Source organism: Bos taurus, chromosome X, assembly GCF_002263795.3.
Source record: "Bos taurus isolate L1 Dominette 01449 registration number 42190680 breed Hereford chromosome X, ARS-UCD2.0, whole genome shotgun sequence".
Lineage (NCBI taxonomy): Eukaryota > Metazoa > Chordata > Mammalia > Artiodactyla > Bovidae > Bos > Bos taurus.
Genome location: NC_037357.1, coordinates 37511364 through 37533808, shown reverse-complemented (window position 1 = coordinate 37533808; position 22445 = coordinate 37511364). Strand labels below are relative to the sequence as shown.

Genomic DNA, 22445 nt, shown 5'->3' with positions numbered 1-22445 from the left:
GATGGATTGGACATGGCCATCCTGGACCACCTCAGATCCTCAGAAACCCCACAGGGAGTCACCCTTCCTCCCACAGATGGCATCCAGCTCAGGCAGAGTCCGACAGTCTCCCCACCTGCTTCCACCTGCCCTGAGAACAAAGCCACATGCCAACTCCATTTCCCAACATTTAATTAGGAAAAAAAAGATGACAGGGTCAAAGAAAACCTCATGCAGAAAAAAAAAGGGGGGCAAATCGAGTTTGTAGGAGCATGGACCGGGGCTGGGTTCCTCCAAGGAGGCAGAAGAACAAAGGAGTAAGGCACTGCCACCTCTGCCCCTCGAGGCGTGCACAGGGCAGGGCAGCGGGGGGTGAGTGGTCTGGGGCGCACAGACCCCGCAGACGGAGTTTGGCAGCAAGGCCTGGAGGAGGAGAGTCCGGTGCCCCCAGGCCCAGATCTGGCCCTGGCAGGAGCCTGATTCAAGCTCTCCAGGCTTCAGAGAACACAGCCTGGGAGGAGGCCCAGGCCCAGCCTGAGAAGTCTAGACAGGCTTCTGTGTCAGCCGCAGAGCCATAGTCTGAGGGCACCTTTGGTGCCTTGCCCACCCCGAGTGCTGCTGGTGTCCAGGCCCTCTCCTGAAGATGGGCGGGGGCAGCCAGGGGAAGGGGCAGGGCCAGAGGTGAGGCCAAGGCTGACCCTGTCCCAAGGGGAGCTGGGAGGACTCAAGGAGAGGAGGTGAGTGAGACTGGGACATCTGGGGCAGGAGGGGCCGTATTTACATATGGAAAGGGTGAGTGGAGATAAATTAAATAAATAGGTGGTCGAGGCATAAATAGCAAGGAGGTCAGGGGCAATCACCAGACTGGGCAGGAGGGCAGAGGGAGGGTGGGGGTATTGCTGCTGCTGTGGTGGGGGGCTTGGTCCGGTCGCCCCCTCCCCATGCAGGGCCCAAAGCAAGGCACTAATGAAGGGCCCCGGGCTATGCTGGGGGTGTCTCGGCCCGGTGCCACCTGATCCGGGGCTCAGCCCAGGACCCAGGCCCGAGACGCCCCCTGGACGGGAGACTGGCTCAGGACTGAGACGTGCCTTTCTCCGGGTCGGCCACCCTTAGCTGTTGCTGGACACAAGGCCGATGATCTGCTCCAGCTTCTGGCGCAGCTTGTGTTTCCGACAAGAGGCATCTCGGTCCAGAGCGCTAAGAACCTGGGAAGCAGGCCCCGAGCTGGCCTCTCAGGGACAGCGGGCTGTTCCTCCCAGCCAAGCCCCCTGCTCCTTGGGGCAAGCTTGCCCCTCCCTCAGGCCTCAGGGTGTCCCTCCCTGCTGGCCAGGACCCTGGGCACATGGCCTCCAAACAGCCCCTCTTCGACCCCAAATCCTCCTCCAACCGCACAACTCTCGTCCCTCCTCTCCACGGCCAGCATGCAGCCCCGTCCAAGAGTGATGTGGACTCGAAGCTCCCCTTTCCCGTCCCCTGCAGACCCCCAATCCCCCTCTAGACCTTTCCCATCCAAAGCAGCAGGCCTTCTCGGGCCTCATCTCCATTGACCATGGGCAGCACCCAATAGCCCATCACTCCTCCTGACACCTGGTGGGGGTTCTTCACGCATGTGTTCCGGGCCCGTGTGGCACTTGGGGGTGGGGGTGTCCCTCCCAACCCTCCTCAGACTCCACAGCCACCTCCCCTTCTGCTCTGCCACATCAGAGTGTCCCAGGGCCCCAGGGCTCAGTGCCTGGGCCACAGCTCTGTCTCTAGCTGCCCGAGGACCCCCTTGGTGAGCTCATCCAGGCTCAGGGCTCTCAGGCCTGTATCCAGCTGAGGTTTACCAGTTCTCATCTCCAACCAGGAGCCCAATCCTGAAGCCCACCCTCTGGCTTCCCTGTCTACTGAGGCTCCAGTCACAAATCAGGCAGGTGGCCTGACCCTGCCCACCTCTGGCCCTACCCTGCATTCCTGGCCCTTTACTTTCTCCCAACCAGAACTTGGTGCTTCAGCCAGTAGCTTCTTTTCTGGGTGCCTCACCTCCCCACATCTACAGAGAGCATCACGTGTGCCACATCCTGAGGGCTTGTTTGTGGGAGGAATTGAGTGTAATCCAAGACTTGGTCTCCCTGACTCCCATCACGCCCCTGCTTTTGCCACTGGCTGCATTCTCAAACTCAACGGGCCTGCGGGGGTGGCACGCACCTCCTGACGGTACTTGGTGACGTAGAAATAGAGCTCACTGAGTGCACTCAGGACATTGAAGTCACTTGCGTGGAGACGGGACTGCTCCACCAGATATGCATCCATGTCCTGGTCACTGATGGATGCCATCTTGGTTATGTCCCGGTAGTACCTAATGGGATCCCGAAGAAGTCATGCTGGCAGCTGCTGCAAAAGTCAAAGCCCTTGTCCTGGCTGCCAGGCCAGCCTCTGGGCTTTCTTCCTGAAGCTGGCCCTTCATTAATATGAGCCAGCCTAGGCAGGGCCAGCTTCTACACTCTCACCCAGTAGCCATGTTCTGTGGGTGTCCAGGCCCCCCACCCCCACACACTGGGGCCCACCTCTCCACCCAGCTCTTGTAGTTGGGGATGTCCTTGGCGTAGAGCAGCTTGTTGGAGGGCGAGTCCTTGCCCAGGCGGTGCTCCGACGTGGAGCAGGAGTCCATGAAGGTCTGGGCCACCACTGATAAGCAGGCGTCCGTGATGCTGCTCTTGTGGATGTCGAACACGAACTGCGGGTTCTTGATCACGTTCACCCAGAAGCGCAGGGGCAGGCTAGACAGAGGGACAAAGGCCCACAGCTCCCCAGTTTCCCTGTGCCACATCCTCCTGTCTGCTCACCTCCACAGGCCCACAGGTGGCAAGATGACACACTGAGAGTTAGCAGCCTTTTCTTTAATTTTCAGCCTCACTTCAAGCAGTGAGAAGTAAGAGGAAATGGCATTCTGGCCTTGGTGATTTCAATGTTCCTCCCACACACACATTCACCCCCTGGACCAGGCTTCCAGCATCTCTGCACTGTGCCAGCGGTATCACCAGGTGAGCAGCCAGGCCCAGACAGTCAAGGGCACCTCTGAGTGCAGGGAACACTATCTGCATCCCAGCCGCCCAAACCCCTGGCAGAGTGACAGACACTTGCTCTCCCTACTCGGTGGCACCATCAATGCCAGGCCACTGTCTTCTCCTGCTGGGATGAGCAGTCCAGCCCCCAGCCCCCACTGTCACCCTGACCGAGGTCCCCAAGTACCAGCCAAGCCTCCTCTTCCCACCCAGCCCTGGAGGGCCAGCGCACGGTGGTACCAGTTGCTCTTCCAGGTGTGGCGCACATCAGGATCAATGATCTGCCGCTGGTCGGCCTGCTCGTCCAGGAAGTCAAACATGTACTTAATGGCCAGTGGCAGGGCCGAGCCGCGGTGTGCCGTGCTGAACACAGTTTCGAAGAGGTCATCCACGAACTTCTGCAGTGTGCCCTGCAGTGGCACAGCAAGGGCACCAGCTGACAGGGAGCCAAGGGGGAATGTTCCCACACCAGGACAGATGGGGATGGAGAGGCCTGACAGTGAGCAGGGCTTCTCTGCCCGGCTAACAACACCCCTCAGATAGACCTGGCCTTGACCTCAGGGTGATAGTTTCCATAGCAAAGGCCTTAAGACAGTCCCTTGGCATGGAAACAATCCAGTGGCCCCTACCCCAGGCAGCCGGGGCCAGTCTGAGGGCCAAGTCCAGGACAGAAGGGACCCACACTCAGGCCAGGATGGCACAGGACAGGCGCACCTTGGTGGCCAGCAGCCGTGTCAGGTAGATCTCTGAGACCATCTTGCTGCCACGGTCACCCTCTCGGTGGTCGGCGTGGTCATGGTTCTTCACCAGGTGCCACAGCTTGGTGCCTGTCTCCTGGTCCGGGGTGATCATTGGCGCCCGAGAGCGGAGGCTGTCGGGGCTGCTGGCCGTGCGAAGCAAGCTCTCTGGGGCAGGGGATGGTGTGCCCCCTTAGGCCAGTAGCCCAGCCATCACCATGGCTCATGCCCCCTCTATCCCAGGAGCCCTGCACTTCTAGGCTCTAAAGAGCCCAGACCTCCTGAGAGCAGGGTCTGGGGACCACGGCCAACACAGCCTCAAAGGCCACGAGGCCAGCAGACACCACCACACCGAAGACACTTACCGTAGCGGCTGAGGGAACGGGTGAAGGTGAAGGAGTTGGCCATGTTATAGGCTGACACTTGTTTGGGCACCAGCGCCACCAAGGAACCGTCTGTCACCTGCAGATGCCAGGGACAGAGAGGGGGCAATGCAAGAGGCTGAGAAGCCAAGGGGCTGACCCTGTGGGGGTATGTGGGGCAGCTCCCACAGCTCCCAGAGAAGGGCCTGTATTGTGGGGGTGACAGAGGGGAGGGGCCAGCGCGGGACCACAGCCTCACAGGAGCACTGGTCATGGGTGGCCCTCCAGCTCCTCACCTGGTAGTGGGCCAGCGAGTTGACCCTCTTCCAGTCACACTCGATCTTGGTGGTGATGTCCTCATCCTGGAGGATGACACGGGCCATGCGGCCCTGGCGCCACTCTGCAGGCCACAAACAGCTCAGTAGGGGGGGAGCATGAACAACAGCCATAGTACCAGGAGGTGCAGAGGGGCCGGGAGGAGAGGGCAGGGGCCTCACCTAGGTCCATGTCCTCAGCTTTGGGGCGCTGGGAGTAAGGAATGCCCTTGTACACAGCATCGAGCAGCTTGTCTTTGGCCTGGGTGATACTGTCACAGTTGAGCACCTTCACGGGCACCTGAGCACTGCCCTCGCTCTCCGGGCACACACAGTGCAGGGTCTGAGTGGGTGGGGGGCCACAGGGTGGGTCCTGGGTGAGGCTTCCCCGCAGACCTGACACCCTATCCACCTGACCACCCCCCCCCACACCACACACCAGTGTCTTATAGTCGATCTGCTGCCGGATGAGCTTGTCCTCACTCAGCGAGTACCGTGCCTCGCCTGTGATGGCATCGATGGGGCCTTTCTCCATCTGCTGCTTGATGGCACAGTACAGCAAGAAGAGCGGCTCCCCCGCGCACTCCTGCAGGCAGGGCTGGGCATACAGTTGCCTGCCAGCCAGCTGGCAGCTTCCCCACCCTACGGCCCCCACCACCTGCCCTGTGAGCATGCACACCTTCAGAAACTTATGCAGCAGGAAGGTGAACCAGTTGGTGAGCATCTTCTCAGCCACTGACTCAGTCCTGGAGAGAAAGGGGCGCTGCGGTCCTGGCCGGTAAGGGCCTCCCTAGGGGTGGGGACTGGCCGGGGCAGGGCTGGCCCAGGGCTGGGGGAGGGGGGACCCAGTACCTGCGCAGAAGCAGCTTCGGGTGGTTCTTGCTCTCAAGGTTCTTCTCGATGAGGTCCACCAACAGCTGCTTAAGCAGGCCTGTGGCATAGTCAAGGCGGCTCTGCAGGGCCACCATGGTGAGGGAGGCCACGGTGCCCCGGTCACGCATGGAGAAGCTGCTCTGGGCCTCCAGGGTGTGGATGAAAGTGAGCACGAAGGCGCGGCTGTGCAGCAGCTGCCCGAAAAGACGCAGGGCCTTCTCAACGTGGGGGGGGGTCTGTAGGAGACAGGGTGTCTCAGAGAGCAGAGGTGACCCTGCAAATGACACGGCAGGGGCAGACAATGGTGGGGGGAGTGTACGGGGCAGGGTGGGACTCACATCCAGCTCCTTAAGCACTGGGTGGGCCTCGATCCCTGGGAAGAGCACTCGCACAGCATAGGTCCGGTAGTCTAGGAAAGGGATCTGCACGCCGTCCATGTGGTTCGTCAACTCATTGATATCTGTCTGCAGCTCAGCGAAGGCTGGGGAGGGCCAGTGGGGCAGAGTGAGCAGGGCAGGAGCGGGGAGCCCCTGCGGCCTGCCCCGCGCCCCACCTCCACACAGGCACCTTCCTTGCACTCCAGGGCCACCCGGGACTCCAAATTGTCCATCTGGAACTGGAGCCGCTTAAGCGTGCGGTCGGCATCCTGAGTCTTACGTTTGTAGGCAACCAACACGGCAGTGATGGCCAGCAGCAGGAGGCTGCCCCCTACCGCCAGCCCCACCACGGCTGGCAGGGTCAGGGCACGCTCGGCTGTGATGTGCAGGGTGCCCAGCCAGAACTCCAGACCACCCACCAGCACCTGCAGGGACGGGCACACGGTGAAGTGAGCCCCATGCCTGCCCCAGGCTGCCCTGGCCGCCTCCCTGCCCCATACCCACCATGACAGGCTGCCGGCCCGTCTGGCTGGGGGAGTCGCAGAGAAGTTGCGTGTCGGAGACGGTTAGCGCGCATGGCTGGCCCCCTATCAGTACCGTGTAGTTGAGGCGGGAGCTGCCAGCTGCCACGGGGATCAGATTCTTGCCCTGCACACAGACAGCCCAGTCAGCCAGGGCTCCCCACTACCCCAGCCATACTGCCCTTTGCTCCTGCCCCAGCGGCACCTTTAGCACTACGTGGGAGCCTGGTTTGATGTCCAGGACCCCAGAGGGCCCAAGAGGCTCAAAGCTGGGGTCAGGGTAGTAGGTGAAGGAGGACCGGTTGAGGGAGCGGGCAGTCTGCACGTGGTCCAGCAGGAAGCCAAACTCATCTGGGTGCTCGCCCTGGGCCTGTGGCTGGGGCTGCCCCAGGAAGATGCCAGGGGCTTTACACAGCATGGCAGTGTCATTGATCACCTGGCATGTCTGCGGGGACAAAGGCAAGCAGTCCAGCACTTGAGGCCACAGCGGGCAGGGAGGCAGGGGTGGGGTGGGGGGGGGGGGCGCAGCTGGCACTCACATTGGTGGTCTCAATGCCTCGGTACTTCGCCCGGACCCGGGGCTCCTGGACCGTCAGCAAGTGGGTCCCACTCACGGTAATGGCAGTGCTTCCACTAGGGACAGGAGTGAGGGACTTCAGGGCTCCTCCCCAACTGCCCCAAGCATGGCCCTCTCTCTGCTTTCCCCATTGGAAGTGGAAGTGAAGTGAAAGTCACTCAGTCATGTCCGACTCTTTGTGACCCCATGGACTATATAGTCCATGGAATTCTCCAGGCCAGAATACTAGAGTGGGTAGCCTTTCCCTTCTCCAGGGGATCTTCCCAATCCAGCGGCCCTGGAGCTTCCCTAAACCTGGGTCACCCAGTAGGTGCCAAGTGCCGTGTGGTCATGGAGGAACCAGGCTCCCCTCTGCTGAGGAGGGCTCAGGCTCAGAGGGGGTGGAACTTGATACCAGGCACTCAGAGACCTGGTCCCCAGCGTCCCCTCTTACTTGATGATGCTCCACATGGGCTCGAGGCGTGTGACAGTGGGGTCCTGGGTGTAAGTGTAGACAACACCAGGACTGGAGATGTTCGCGCGGTCAATGGCCAGCATGATGGGGGCTTGGCTCGGGCCCAGGGTGGAGACAGGCGAGATGCACACGATGGCTTCAGCATCCCTCCTGCATCAGCAAGTGGGGACTTGGAGAGAGTGGCCCAGGGCTGCCCGCCGTTTGCTGGCCTGAGGCCCCAGCTTCCGAACAACCCACCTGACGAACTGGCACTCGCCATCTCTCACGGTCACCATGACCCTGCTGCCGGCGTCCAGAGCCCTTCCAGAGATGGTGAGCCTCGTGCCCCCGGAGGCCGGGCCCCGACTGGGACTCACACGGTCAAACGTAGGCGTCTATGGGAGAAGATGTCCTAAGGGGCGGGGCGAGGGGGGTTGGCCAGGCCGCACGCTACCGGCAAGAAGAGATGGGAGAGGAAACGGGTAGGCACCCCACCCACCACAAAGGTGTAGAGCTGCTCAGACTGCGTGCGGAAGTCAGCCGAACAGTCGCCGACACAGAGCTCTGCAGGCCCTGGTGGAGGGCTGGGTACCAGTGACTCTTCCATCTCACAGACGATCCTGAGGGCAGGGTCCGAGAAGGTCAGACCCTGGAGGCCAGCCCCCAGTGGGGGATGAGGCCTGGTGTCCGCCAGCTGGGCTGCACTCACCTCTCAGCACTGATATACTCAGCGGGGATGGAGTTGCAGCGCACGCCAGCCACCCGCAGGCCCACCTCTCGGGAGGTGAGGCCCAGGTTCTCACCCACGATGGTGATCCAGGTGCCCCCCTCCTTGGGCCCCATGACTGGGTGGATCTGCGGAGCAGGATGGGAGGCGAGAGGGTAAGCTGAGTTGGCGGGTGCCCAGAGGGCAGTGGGTGGAGGGGAGACCGACCTGGGCAATGCGAGGATGGCTGCAGCGAGCGCCCTTCTGGTTCGGGTGCATCCAGTTTGTCTTGGGGGCTGGGCAGTGGGCCCGCAGCTGGCACCTGTGCTCCGAGATGCACCAGCCACAGTTGAAGCGGGGGTCAGCCTTGAGGCAGAGGCCACAGCTGGGCCGCTGCGCCCAGCACTTGTACAAGAGGGCTGTGGGCACAGAGGGCATCACTGGGGAGCAGTTACAGGCCCTGATGAAAGGTCCCCCTGCGGGACCCTGGCCCCAGCTCATGCCTATGCTGCCCCAGGAAGTGAGGTCCTCAGCCCCATCCCGCAGCTCACCTCGGAAGGTAGCAGGCTTGTCGATGGGGAAATCGCCATCCCAGACCACGGAGAAGTCCAGCTCGGTGTCACCATACTCATCACCTTCATAGGAATACTGGGGGAGAAGGACCTGTGTGACCCTCGTGAAGGTGTGCAGACCACCCCCCTGCAACCCTAGCTCAGGAATCCCCAGCAGGAGACTCAGAAAGTCCTCTGCCAGGATGAGCTTAGGCTTCCCGAAGAGTCTGCTGGGCACAGCCCGGATCCCCGAGATAGGCAGGGTGGGCCTCACCGAGGCGTTCTGACACTGCACGCTGCTGCTGTTGAAGCGCACGGCAGGCACCCGCTGATGCCGGCCCTGAACCCGGACCACGCACTCGTAGTTCTTCTGCCCTGACTGAGGCTGTGGCAGGTTCTTGGCCCGCAGGGTGAGGGGCTGCACAACGCCTACCGGGATCAGGAGGTCCCCGCTGGGCAGGATCTCAGGGCAGCCCTGAGGGGAGAACCCCCGCGTTGAAGAGGCTCCAAGAAAACCCCAAGATGGAGGGCAGCAAAGCCAGGGGCCAGCCTGCAGGGAGCCCGGCCCCCTCGTGCATGATGCCCACCTCACCTCAGGGTTGCGCACCCTGCCTTCCTGGAAGGAACAGTCATGGGGCTGGCTGGTACACACGTGGCGGTACTTACACCACTGGCAGGGGTAAGGGCTGCTGACGCAGGACATGCACCTGGAGGGGAGAGGCTTCAGAAATCATGGAAGAGACTAAACCAGGCCCTTCACTGTCCCCCGTGTGGGCCACACGGGAAGCCAAAGGAAAAAGGTGCCCACGTCACTGCGAGCCACATAGATGGGACCGGGGGCAGGCCAGCTACTACTCACGACTGGAGGACACTGCAGTTGTAGAAGACGAAGTCGGCCCCAGCAAACCTCACACCAGTCTCCTTGGAGAGCAGCTGCAGCCGCACGGTGCGGGTGGCCCCTGCAGTGAGCCCGCGGGACCCCATGTGAGCCATGGACAGACAGCATCCCCCGCCCCCCCCCAGCCCCGTCCACTGACCGTGCCCCCGGGTAAGAGCCCGGAGCTCCTGGAGGGAAGGCGAGGGGCAGCGTAACTCCCCAGAGGGCAGCAGGATGGCCTCGCTCTGGGTCACCTCCTCAAAGGCACAGCTCACGCCCACACTGAGGTCTGGCACGTTGCTCATGGCCACGGTCAGCTGCAGGAAGCCGAGGGCTTGGAGGAGGGTCCACTGCAGCATGTGGGCACCACACCCCTGCCATGTCCCTGCCACGCCCCTCACCTGCACACCAGGTGATGTCACCGACACGTTGTTGGGCCAGACGTGCACCTGGACACACTTGCTGAGCACCTCAGCGAAGCCATATGGGGCCACAGCACCTGGACAGGCCCCTTGGCGGCAGCACCTGTGTGGGGTCAGGCCAGGCCCATCCCACAGCTGCCCTGGGGGCCAGGAAGGGGTGACGAGGGGGCAGCCGGCCCAGCATACGGTGCCAGGCAACCGCATGCCTCGGCTTCATCCCCGAGGGCCTGAGAGACGTCACTTGGGCCAGAGGTTCTGCTCATTAGCAGGATAAAGTCGGAAGGGAGGGAGGCTACAAGGGCACAGCTGGTGGGGTGGGCACGTGGGAGAGGGCGGGCACCACGGCCCCCAGCCATGGGCAGAGCTGGGCAGGTCCTCACCTGTGTTGTAGCACGCACCAGCCACAGTGCGGGTCCCCCGAGCCCAGGCAGGCCGCGCAGCTCAGGTATTGCTCGCAGGTCTCCACCGGGAGCTGGCTCACCTGGGCACAGCCGAGTTAGCACATGCTGCGCCCTGCCCCCAGCCCACCCTGCCACTTGCCCCGGGCCCACCTGCTTCTCACTCAGCAGGTAGATGTGCCGGTGGTCAGGGCTGAAGAGCAGGTCACGGAGTATGGGGCTGCCATCCACCACGGGCACCGTCTCGTACAGGTGAGCCTCCTGAGAGCTGTCAACCCGCACCTGGGCCACAAGACCAGCCACCTGACGCCACAGCAGCAGCCCACATACCCGGGCAGGCTCTTCTGCTGCCAGGGGCCCAGCCTTGTCCCATCATAGACAGACGGGGAAGGATAACACCAAGGCTGCCCCCTGGAGGCTCTTGGGGGTGTCACAGCTGGTCCAAAAAGGCTCACAGGGCACAGAGATGACCATACTTATGGTAGAAAGCAAAGAAGAACTAAAGAGCCTCTTGATGAAAGTGAAAGAGGAGAGTGAAAAGGCTGGCTTAGATCTCAATATTCAAAAAACGAAGATCATGGCACCTGGTCCCATCACTTCATAGGAAATAGATGGGGAAACACTGGAAACAGTGACAGACTTTATTTTCTTAGGCTCTAAAATCACTGAAGATGGTGACTACAGCCGTGAAATTAAAAGATGCTTGCTCCTTGGAAGAAAAGCTATGACCAACCTAGACAGCATATTAAAAAGCAGAGAGGTTACTTTGCCAACAAAGATCCGTCTAGTCAAAGCTATGGTTTTTCCAGTAGTCATGTATGGATGTGAGAGTTGGACCATAAAGAAAGCTGAGAGCCAAAGAATTAATGCTTTTGAGCTGTGGTATTGGAGAAGACTCTTGAGAGTCCCTTGGACTGAAAAGAGATCAAACCAGTCCATCCTAAAGGAAATCAGTCCTGAATATTCATTGGGAGGACTGATACTGAAGCTGAAACTCCAATCCTTTTTCCACCTAATGCGAAGAACTGACTCATTAGAAAAGACCCTGATGCTGGGAAAGATTGAAGGTAGGAGGAGAAGGGGGCGACAGAGGATGAGATGGCTGGATGGCATCACCAACTCAACGGACATGAGTTTGAGTAAACTCTAGGAGTTGGTGATGGACAGGGAGGCCTGGTGTGCTACAGTCCATGGGGTCATAAAGAGTCAGACACGACTGAGTGACTGAACTGTAACTATAGAGTTTGGGCATGGGGAAAAGGTGAGATTTATAGGGGAAGGGATTTTCGGGATGATGGCAATACCCTAGAACGAAAGAGTGTTCATGGCAGTGTAACTCTGCAAATGTACCCAAATCAGAGAGATGCTTTATATGAGGGTGGGAGTGCGACATGGGAGTTATACCCCAATAAAGCTGTGAGAAATGCAAAAAAAGGACCCGGAGGGGAGTAGACTAGGCCCCCAAGATTTCCCTGGCCACTCCAGACCTTCTAGGAACAGCCCGCATCTCCCAGGTGAGCACGAGAAGAAGCTGGTAGCTGGTCTGACTCCTTGTCCCTTTAGAAAACCTCAGAGCTCCCAGCCCTGAAACAGAAGCAACCCCTGGGCCTATGAGGGGACAAGATGGCAAAGGCAGTCAGGTTCACATTTGTTCCCTCATTCATTCAAGGAGGCTTCCCTAGTAGCTCAGTTGGTAAAGAATCTGCCTGCAATGCAGGAGACTCAGGTTCAATCCCTGGGTTAGGAAGATGCCCTGGAGAAGGGAACGGCAACCCATTCTAGTACTCTCGTCTGGAGAATACCATGGACAGAGGACCTGGTGGGCTACAGTCTGTGGAATTGCAGAGCTGGACCCGACTATGCGACTAACTTTCCTTTCCTTTCCTTTTTCATTCAAGGAGGACCCAGCAACAATGGCTCCTGCTCTCCTGGCAGGGAAGCCCAGAGATAAGGACAGAGGCCTGGGTCTGCCACAGGAAGTCAGTGGTTCAGGCCACAGCAGGCAGTGGCACCAGTGAGCGTGGGTGCTGCAGGTGAACACAGGGCTTGCCTGCACAGTCTTGTCCCCACCCCTTGTTCTGCATCTCAGCCTGCCCTGATGCCCACAGGCTGGTGCCCACCTTCTTGAGACTGCCACCGCGAGTGCCGATGAAGACCACAGAGTGCTGCTGGTAGGTGTAGGCGGCCACGCTGGTCATGCCATCGGTACTGTCAGCTAGAAGGGGCAGCCCCTCGATTACGTGCAGTCCACCCAGTGGCTGGTTCAACACCAGCCCACAGAAGTTTCCATTTATCTGCATGGGCTGGTGAAACAGGAGGGGTGCACGCGGGTCAGCTCACAGGCACCCACTGGACGTCGGCCATGAGATCCCACATTGTGGCAGGGAAGAGGACCCAGAATTTGTTCCTTGCTAGCCAAGACCAACCAACCATTAGTCTCGGACCCCACAGGAAATGGGGGGATGAGAAAGGAGCTGCAGGAAGGCGAGCAGGCAGGAGTGGGGAGTAGACAGCAAGGCCTAGGAGGCTGCCACTGATGCAGAATGTGAGGGGGCACCCACAAGATAGAGCTGGAGGAGCCAGGTGGGGACAGAGGGGCAGGAAGAGGAAAGGAGTGGTCCACAAACAGAGTGTGCCCACCCAGAGGACTGGCAGGGAGGTAGGCTGGCGAGGAAAGAGAAGCTGCAAAGGCAGGGAGGGGATCACCAGAGGGTGGGGAATTCTGGGCTAAGCTATCACTCCTGAAATGGTTCAGGGAAGCATCTCCCAGGTGAGCGGGCCTGTGCAGCCTGGGACAGGCCGGCAGCCTACTGGCTGCTATGTGACCACCGGGGCTGGTCCTGCAGACCTGGGAAGAGACAGAGGGCCTGGCAGAGGGGTAGGGGGTGGGCAGGAGCTCACAGTGTTGATACAGGGCAGCTCCTTGTTCAGAAGCCAGGGCAGGGCCAGCGTGCCCTCCCCACGGTAGCAGGACTGGATGCGACGCCGGATGTGCGCATTGATGTTGCTGAGGGTAAAGAGGCAGAGGATGGTCTGCCGTGGTGGGCTGGCCCGGTTCTTCTGGCCCTGAGAGAAGACGGTGAAGAGGACGTCCTCGTTGGCTGGCACGCCCAGGGCCTGGGCCAGCAGCAGGCCAGGTTTGGCCAGGTGGGCACTCTGCACCAGGCGGTACTCCACACCATGCCATGAGCAGCCGATGGGGAACTCCACGTATGAGTAGAACTCGGAGTCTCCTGAGCACATGCGCACAATCTTGGACGTGAAGAACTTCTCGCCCGCTGTGTCCAGCAGTGTCTGCTGGGTGTCTAGCTGCAGTGTCAGGAAGTACACAAAGGAGGCGCTCACAAAGCCATAGACGTAGTAGATGTCGAAGGCCGGGTACAGGGACAGTGTGTCAGAGGGGATCTTGATCTGCGAGGAGACGAACTCGTCCTGGTACACCTACGGAACAGACGGGGGAGAGAGCCTGGGACAAGGCCAGGGTCCACCTGTGGCCTCCCCATCCGTGGCCCCTGCTATTCGCCCTGGCCTCAATCCCACAACAGGGTCCCCAAGGGGCTTCCATCACAACCCCCTGCCCATGCATGCACAGGACCCCAGGCCAGAAAGACTCCAGAGGGCAGGCCGTGACCTGGCCCGCCCTGCCATCCTCAGCAGCTTGTCCCATCTAGGACCAACCAGGTCTCTTCCAGGGGCAGAGGCAGGACACATGAAGGTAGGAGGGCACAGGGCCTGGCTCTCCAGAGGAGGGTGAAGGGAAGGGAGGGCAGGGGCCGCCTGACGGCCAGGGGGGTCTCACCCACCAGACTGAACATGTCTACACCGTCCTCATCCCGGATGAGCTTTCGGGAGCTCAGGGTGGGGAAGTACTCGGACTTGCCGTCCACAGCCGTGCCTACAAACAGCTTGCTGGGCCCCTGGCCCTGCTCCACGATGACGCCAGCCATAGAGTCCGGCTCCTGGGCCCCCGACAGGTAGTGCTCCTTGCGGTGGTGGGGCTCACCCAGCTTGAAGAGGTCGTCCAGCCGCAAGAACTGGCAGATACCCTGCCAGATGCTGCCGCAGGCCACCAGGCGGCGGGCTGCGTAGTCTATGAGCAGCAGCTTGTTCACATTGTCCACAGGCGCCAGGCGGTGGGCGCACACACGCATGCTGGGGGGCGGGTAGCAGCGGGCGTTGTCCTCGACGGGCCCCGTGATGTGGACCCGCAGCTCAGTCAGATTGGGCGCCAGCTTGAAGATGTGGTTCACGGCGCCCACAAACACTTCCCCAGTCACCCGGTGCACAGCCAGGTGGGTGAGTGAGGTGTCCGTCACTGAGAAAGCAGGGAAGGGCCCGCGGCTGCCCAGGGCCTGCCCGGCAGCCAGGAGGAACAGCAGGATGAAGATGGTGGGCATGGCTGGTGGCAGTCCCAGGGGGTGAACCTGGGGAGAGACAGCGGAGGCCAGTCAGAGGCCTACCCCCTGGCCTGGCCTTGGGCCTCGGGCCAGCCCAGAACCATGGCCTAGAGGGTGGAGGCCGATCACCTGCCACTGCACCAGGGCCCCAGATGGCAGCCCCAGCTGGGAGAGAGGAGGGGCATCCGCCAGGGTGCGCGAGGGAGCCACGAGCACAGGCAGGCTTGGGGGCCATCAATCACCCCCCACCCACTGCTGGCAAGCAGCCGGGAGGCCTCGCCTCAGCTGGGCCACACCCAAGCGGGCCGCGGCGCCAGATGCTGGGAGAGGCAGGGTGGGAGGCCCTCCAGGAAGGAGAAGCTAAACAGCAGATCCCAGGCCCGAGGGTGGCCAGCCACACACGGGCGCAACACAACCACGGGCCACTCAAGGCCACAGAGCCGCCTCGCACCCCTAGTTGGGGGGGGGGGCGGGGAGGAGACAAGGGAGGGGGAAAACAATCGCAGATGGGACGTTGGGGTGTCAGGACATCAGAGGTCTGAGGCATCAAAGCCTGAGCCCAAACAGCACCCAGGGACACCAATCTACCCTCCGCACCCCTGCTGCCTCCTTGCCCCAAGGGCCTCTGTCTTCTGGCTGACCAGGAGCCTGCGATCCGGTCTATAGGCTGCCACACAAAAGCCGAGTGGTGCCTGCCCCCGCAGCAATGCACAGAGACAGACAGAAATCAGGCTCTGCCCAGGCACAACCGGATGGATGCCCAGGGCAGGGGTGCACGCAGCCCCCTCCAAAGCCAGATGGTAGCTGGTGAAGGGGCGAGGCAGGATGGCTAACACAGCTGAGACTCTGGGGAGACAGGCCGGGGGACCCCAGGAGCAGTGCTGGGCTTGGCTGGGTCTTCACCCCGAGGCCACACCCAGCTTCAGGCAGCCAAGACAGCAGAGCAGTGTCGTGGCAGCCAACGGGGCAGGGCTCAGGGCCCCCCTGTCGGTGCCCAAGCCCCAAGGGAGACACAAGTTACCCCACCTTGGAGGCGGTGGCGGGGAACCAAACCAAGGCAGCCCAGAAGAAATGGGGCAGGGGGGTGGGGGTGGATTGCATTTGCCAGAACCAGGAGCAGACCCAGCTTGGAACTGCTAAGTTTCAGCTCAAGGCAGCTCGGCTCTCCCAGGCTCTTTTGTCAAGGTCCACATCCTGGACCCTGAATGCCAGAGCCAGAGAAGAAAGGAGGGCGCAGAAGGGGGGCGTCATGCCACCCTCACCTCCTCCGCAGCACACAGGAATACAAGCCTAAGAAGGGGAACGGGACCGGTCGGGAGGGATACCTGGAGAGGCACGCTGTGGAGCCCAAATGCCCGTTCCAAAGCACAACCTGGAAGCGGGAGCCTCGGGCCAACCGAGCCTCTCTGAGCCAGCCCTGCGGAGCCCGAGGATGCGGGCAGACCCTGGCAGAGACGGGGCTCTCGCACTCGCTCCCCGATGACCTGCGCGGTTCTGCCAGCCCAGGTTGCCCTGCCCCCATCCAGGGACACCGCCCCCCCTCCGCCGCCCCACTCCCCCCAGTGGACGGAGGCGCCGGGGCTGCTTCTCCGCCACAAAGGGTCCCCATCGGGTAGGGGGCTGGCGGCGGGGGCGCCGAGCACTAAGGACCAGTCGGGCGGGCGCCCAAGAAGGCAGGGGCAGGGCCCGACCCCTGGGAGGCCAAGGCGAACCTCAGGGATGCCCGACCCCGGGGCGGATGAACAGGCTGGCCTCGCACGGGCGGCGGGGGAGGGGGGGGTGGCAGGCACCTACCTGTCCCTCCGCCGCCGCCGGGTCCGGGTGGCCGCCCGTCGGCCACGTGGACGCGCCCTCGAGCCCCACACCGCCCCGCTCGCGCGCCCTCGCTGCCGCACCCCGCGCGCCCGCGCCGCCGCCGCCCACACTTTGGGGCCGGCCCGCGGCCGCCGGGGCCTTTTAAACCCGGACCGTACCACCGCGCCGGGCAGGGGTGCCCAGAGAGGGCCGAGCGGCAGTGCTCGCGGCCGTGGGGGACCGCCTCTCCCCGAGCCACGGGAGAGGCCCAGCAGCGCAGCTCCGGCCCCGGCGAGCGGCCGGGGTTCCCCCCCACCCCCCGCAGCGAGACGACCCTCCCCTCCCCTCCCCTCCTCTCGCGCAATGGCCGCGTCCGGGGCGCGCGCCCCTCAGCCCGCCGCCTCCCGCCACCCAGGGACCCGCGCGCTCCCGCGCCACAACCCCTTCGGGCTCGGGGAGAGCGCGGGCCTCGGGGTCGCGCAGACGCCTCCCGGGCGCTCGGAGGCGCGCCCAAGGCCACCTGCCGCTGGTTCGCAGCACCACCACCCGTCCCTCGCACCCCGGTCACCATCCTACAGGCACACACCAGCCCGGAACTCGCGGTCCTGACCCAGGACACTCTCCTGGGGAAGGTCCACTAATCCGGAGGGCCTGCATCTGATAACATCCACGAGTACTGAGGCTGTCGGCCTTTACCACCTGGCCCCTTCCCCAGTGCCCCTGAATTGGAGATTTTCAGTCCCTTGGTTCCTTTTTCCTTTTCTTTTTATACAACTTTATTGACCTATAATTCATCTATCATGTAAGTCCCTCATGTAAAGGGTAACATTCAATGACGTTTAATATATTCACACAAAGTTGGGCAACCATTCCTCCTGTTTGATTCCAAAACATTCTCATCACCCCCAAAGTAAATCTCTATATACCCTTTAGCCAGCCCTCAGTCCACCCCGTATGAATTTTAGGATGGACTTTTCAGTTTCTGGAAAAAAAAAAAAAAAAAGCCAGTGGGAGTTTAATATGGATTGAATTGAATCTGTAAATCAATTCGGAGAATGTTGCCATTTTAACAAGACTTCCAAGATGGTACTAGTGGTAAAGAACCTGCCTGCCAGTGCAAGAGACATAAGAAATGTGAGTTAGATCTCTGGGTTGGGTAGACCACCGTGGAGGAGGAAATGGCAACCCACTCCAGTATTCTTGCCTGGAGAGTTCCATGGACAGAGGGACAAGAGGGACTGGTGGGCTACAGTCCATAGGGTCGAAAAGAGTCAGACACAATGGAAGTGACTTAGCATGCACGCACACACCATCTTAACAAGATCCTTTCCATCCATGAACTTGGGATGTTGTGATGATGAATTCATGTGTATTAATTTCAACTTGGCTAGGCTATAGTTGGCAATTATTTAATCAAACACTCATCTAGCTGTTGCTCTGGAGAAATTTCATAGGTGTGGTGAACATCAACAATTGGTTGACTTTAAGTAAATTACACTCCACAATGTGGGTGAATCTTGTCCACTCAATTGAAGGCCTTAAAAGCAAAAACTGAGGTTCCCTGGGAAAAGAGATATTCTGCCTCCAGACTGTAATGTAGAAGTCCTGCTTGAATCTGCAGCCTGCTGACCTGCCCTGCAAATTTTGGACTTGCCACCTTGTCAGCCCTTACAATCACATGAGCTAATTCCTTAAAATTAATCGTGTGTGTGTGTGTGTGTGTGTGTGTGTATCCTGTTTTGTTACTCTGGAGAACCCTGACTAAATAAATGTGTTTTCATTTATTCAGGTGTGCTTTATTTTCTTTCAGTGATATTGTCTAGTTTACAGTGTACAAGTCTTGCATTTCTTTTTTTGATGGTTTATGTGAATTTTTTTCTTTTTATTTTTTTATTGAAGGATAATTGCTTTACAGAATTTTGTTGTTTTTGGTCAAACCTCAACATGAATCAGCCATAGGTATACATATATCCCCTCCCTTTTGAAACTCCCTCCCATCTCCCTCCCCATCCCACCCCTCTAGGTTGATACAGAGCCCCCCTTTGAGTTTCCTGAACCATACAGCAAATTCCTGTTGGCTACCTATTTTATGTGGAAGTACCTATTTTATATGGAAGTCTTGCTATTTCTATTGTTAATTTATTCCTAAGTATTTTATTCTTTATGATGCTATTGTAAAACAGAATTGTTCATTGCTCAGGTATAGAAATACAATTGATCATTGCTCAGGTATAGAAATACAATTGATTTTTGTGTAATCATGTTTCTTCCTGCAAGTTTGCTGAACTCATTTATTAGCTCTACTGTTTTTTCCAGCACATGTAGTAAGATTTGCATATACAAGATTATATCATCTGAGAATAGAGATAGTTTTATTTCTTCCTTTCCTGTCTGGCTGGCTATACTGCCCTGGCCACACCCTCAGATATGCAGATGACACCACCCTTACAGCAGAAATCAAAGAGAAACTAAAGAGCTTCTTATGAAAGTGAAAGAGGAGAGTGAAAAAGCTGGCTTAAAACTCAACATACAAAAATCGAAGATCATGGCACCTGGTCCCATCACTTCATGGCAAATAGATGGGAAAACAATGGACACAGTGACAGACTTTATTTTCTTGGGCTCCAAAATCACTGCAGATGGTGACTGCAGCCATAAAATTCAAAGACGCTTGCTCCTTGGAAGAAAAGCTATGACCAATCTAGACAGCATATTAAAAAGTAGAGACATTATTTTTCCAACAAAGGTCTGTATAGTCAAAGGTATGGTTTTTCCAGCAGTCATGTATAGATGTGTGAGTTTGACCATAAAGAAGTCTGAGTGCCAAATAATTGATACTTTTGAACTGTGGTGTTGGAAGAGACTCTTGAGAGTCCTTCAGACTGCAAGGAGATCAAACCAGTCAATCCTAAAGGAAACCAGTCCTGAATATTAATTGGAAGGACCCATGCTGAAGCTGAAGCTCCAAACCTTTGACCACCTGATGCGAAGAACTGACTCATTGGAAAAGACCCTGATGCTGGGAAAGGTTGAAGGCAGAAGGAGAAGGGGACAACAGAGGATGAGATGGTTGGATGGCATCACCGACTCGATGGACATGAGTTTGAGCAAGCTCTGGGAGTTGGCGATGGACAGGGAAGCCTGGTGTGCTGCAGTCCATAGGGTCGCAAAGAGTCGGACACAACTGAGCAACTGAACTGAACACTCTCCAGTCAAATGTTGGATAGAAGTGGGCATTTTCTTTTTAACTTTATAATTTGAAAGTATTTCAGACTTACAGAAAAGCTATAATAAATGTACAGAAAGCTCCCATGTACCCTTAACTCACATTCACCAAGAGTTCATATTTTGTTCCATTTGCTTTCTCATTCTCTTTGTCTCTTGTGGGTGCATATATTTTTATTTCATATATTAGAATAATGTTTTCTCAGGCTTCCTTGGTGGCTCCAGTGGTAAAGAATCCACCTGCCAATGCAGGAGACATGGGTTTGATCCCTGGTCCTGGAAGATCCCACATTCCTCAGAGCAACTAGCCCCATGTGCCACAACTATTGGGCCTGTGCTCTAGAGCTCAGAAGCCACAGCTACTGTAAACCACGTACCCTAGAGCCCGTGCTCCACAACAAGAGAAAAGCCACTGCAATGAGAAGCCCGTGCAGCAGCAAAGACCCAGCACAGCCAAAAACAAAGAAATAAAAGAAGAAAAAAACCTATGAGGCTGATATTCTGAAAAAATTATAATGAAAATAGTTTCTCAACTATGTCTAAGTTTCATACAGCTTACCCCTTAACCCCTAAATACATCCCTCTGTGTTTCATAACTACAGCATAATTGGCTTCCCTGGTGGCTCAGCTCATAAAGAATCCATCTGCAATGCAGGAGACCTGGGCTCCATCCCTGGGCTGGGAAGACTCCCTGGAGAAGGGAAAGGCTACCCACTCCAGTATTCTGGCCTGGAGGATTACACAGACTGTATAGTCCATGGGGTCGCAAAAAGTCAGACACGACTGAGTGACTTTTACTCACTCACTCACAGCATAATTACTGTACTATAGTAATTATAACCTCTTACATAACCATAGTATAACTCTCAACTCAGAAATGTTAATGTTGATATGATGATATTTTATCTAAGGTCTTGTTAAAATTTCACCAATTGTCCCCATGATGTCCTTTATAGTTTTGTTTTTCCTGATCCAGGATCCAGTCTAGGACCCCACATGGCATTTCATTCTCATGTCTCATTGGCCCCCTTTAATCTGGAAAACTCCTGCTTTTCTTGGCCTTTCATGACATGGACATTTTTGAAGAGTGCAGGCCAGGTATTTGGTGGACCGTCCTCAGGTTTCATTTGTCTGATGTTTTCTCAGGGCAAGATTCGGGCTATGTGTGGTGGGAGGTTGCCAGGCCCTCTCTGTGCTTCTTATCAAGAGGCAAGTGTTATTGTTTTGTCCCTTCACTGTGATGTTAACTTTAAGCATTTAGTTAAGGTGGTAACTACCAGTTTCTCAATGGGCTTTTCTGATAGTTCAGTTGGTAAAGAATCTGCCTGCAATGCGAGACCCGGTTCGATTCCTGGGTGGGGAAGATCTCCTGGAGAAGGGAAAGGCTACCCAGTCCAGTATTCTTCCCTGGAGAATGGACAGAGGAGCCTAGTGGGCTACAGTCCATGGGGTCACAAAGAGTTGGACATGACTTTCATTTTCATAGTTGCTAAGTTCCAAACCTCAAAATGATGGTTACAAAACAGTGCTTTTTCTCCCTTTATGATCCCTCCTACTCAATGGCATCCTTTCAGAAAGAACTCCTGTTTATCTATCTATATATACATTATCTGTGTGGACTCGTGGATGTGGATTTTCTTTGATGGATTGTAACCCATTAATTTTTTTTTTTATCACACTACATGGAATGCAGGATCTTATTAATAGTTCCCCGTGCTGTGTGTGCTAAGTCACTTCAGTCGTGTCTGACTCTGTACAACTGTATGGACTGTAGGCAGCCAGGCTCCTCTGTCCATGGGATTCTCCAGGCAAGAATACTGGAGTGGGTTGCCATGCCCTCCTTCAGGGGATCTTGCCAACCCAGGGATTGAACCCACGTCTCCTGCATCGGCAGGTGGGTTCTTTACCACTAGGGCCACCTGGGAAACCCCTACACACAGGCTATATATATAAAAAAAAAAAAAATCCTGAATACATACATACTGATGTCCCCCACTCCAATTCCACAGCAAAACTTCCTAGCCTTTCCCCAGTGTATATTTGTATCTCCCTTCAGCATTGGGAGACCTGGCTCCCAACACCACTGACGTATTGACTCATTTGCTTGATCCTCCAATAATGCATAGAGAGCACTTTCAGAGTCAAGTATTTGTCCCTAGGACAAATAAACCTACTGAGAGGGGTCTGGAATTTCCTTGCAGGACTTTTGTTGTTTAGTTTCTTTTGTCTTAAAACTGAAGGTATAAAGTAAAAGTGCTGTGTTTAAACACTGTTTACAGGGACTTCCCTGGTGGTCCAGTGGCTAAGACTCCATGCTCCCAATGCAGGGCACCCAGGTTCGATCTGTGGTCAGGGAACTAAGATCCTGCATGCTGTGCAGCACAGCAACAAAGAAGTTGGGATGTTTGTCTAATTTTTATTGATTTGCAGGAGTTTCTGTATGTCTGTGTGAATGTGTTCTGGATACCACCCCTCTGTCATAAAAATATTTTCTTTTCTCGAATCTACTGGCTTGTGTATTCATTTTCATATCTTTTAAAGAGCAAAAGTTTGCATTTTTGTGAAGTCTGATATATCAGTTTTTCTTTTTATGATTATTTTTTGTATCCTGTGCAAGAAAACTTTGCCCAGATTGCCTAGAGCAAGGTTACAAAGATTTCCTCCCTTGTTTCATTTATATGCTTTTTTTAGTTTTAGCTTTTACTTTTAGGTCTACAACCCATGTCAAATTCATTTTTCTCCATTGTCTAAGTAAGGGGTGTTTGTTTCCTGTGGCTGTCAAAACAAAGTTCCACAAACTGAGTAGCTAAAACAACAGACATTTCTTCTCTCCTTTTTTTTTTTACCCCTACCCCCTC

The 22445-nt window shown here is 57.1% G+C and overlaps 1 protein-coding gene across 4 annotated transcripts; it reads right to left on the bottom strand.

The window, feature by feature from the left end:
• Positions 1–154: 154 nt before the first annotated feature.
• PLXNA3 (plexin A3) lies at positions 155–16467 on the bottom strand. Of its 4 annotated transcripts, none has more exons than NM_001105013.2 (33): positions 16363–16467; positions 13975–14595; positions 13073–13612; positions 12292–12474; positions 10325–10453; positions 10154–10254; positions 9753–9876; positions 9512–9668; positions 9334–9433; positions 9067–9181; positions 8749–8949; positions 8475–8571; positions 8152–8342; positions 7927–8072; positions 7717–7837; positions 7476–7612; positions 7218–7388; positions 6747–6840; positions 6413–6652; positions 6191–6334; positions 5877–6111; positions 5648–5790; positions 5289–5545; positions 5116–5182; positions 4876–5022; positions 4620–4779; positions 4419–4522; positions 4126–4222; positions 3738–3928; positions 3264–3433; positions 2526–2738; positions 2167–2317; positions 155–1184 (listed from the first exon to the last, which is right to left on the bottom strand). In NM_001105013.2, the coding sequence occupies exons 2-33, from the start codon at positions 14566–14568 to the stop codon at positions 1089–1091; spliced, it is 5616 nt and encodes a 1871-aa protein (NP_001098483.2). In that variant the 5' UTR covers positions 14569–14595; positions 16363–16467; the 3' UTR covers positions 155–1088. The 4 variants fall into 4 exon arrangements, with proteins under 4 accessions (NP_001098483.2, XP_059739546.1, XP_059739547.1 ...); XM_059883563.1 differs by having other exon boundaries at positions 4876–5034; positions 16363–16442; XM_059883564.1 differs by lacking the exon at positions 16363–16467 and adding an exon at positions 15894–16263 and having other exon boundaries at positions 4876–5034.
• Positions 16468–22445: the final 5978 nt, after the last annotated feature.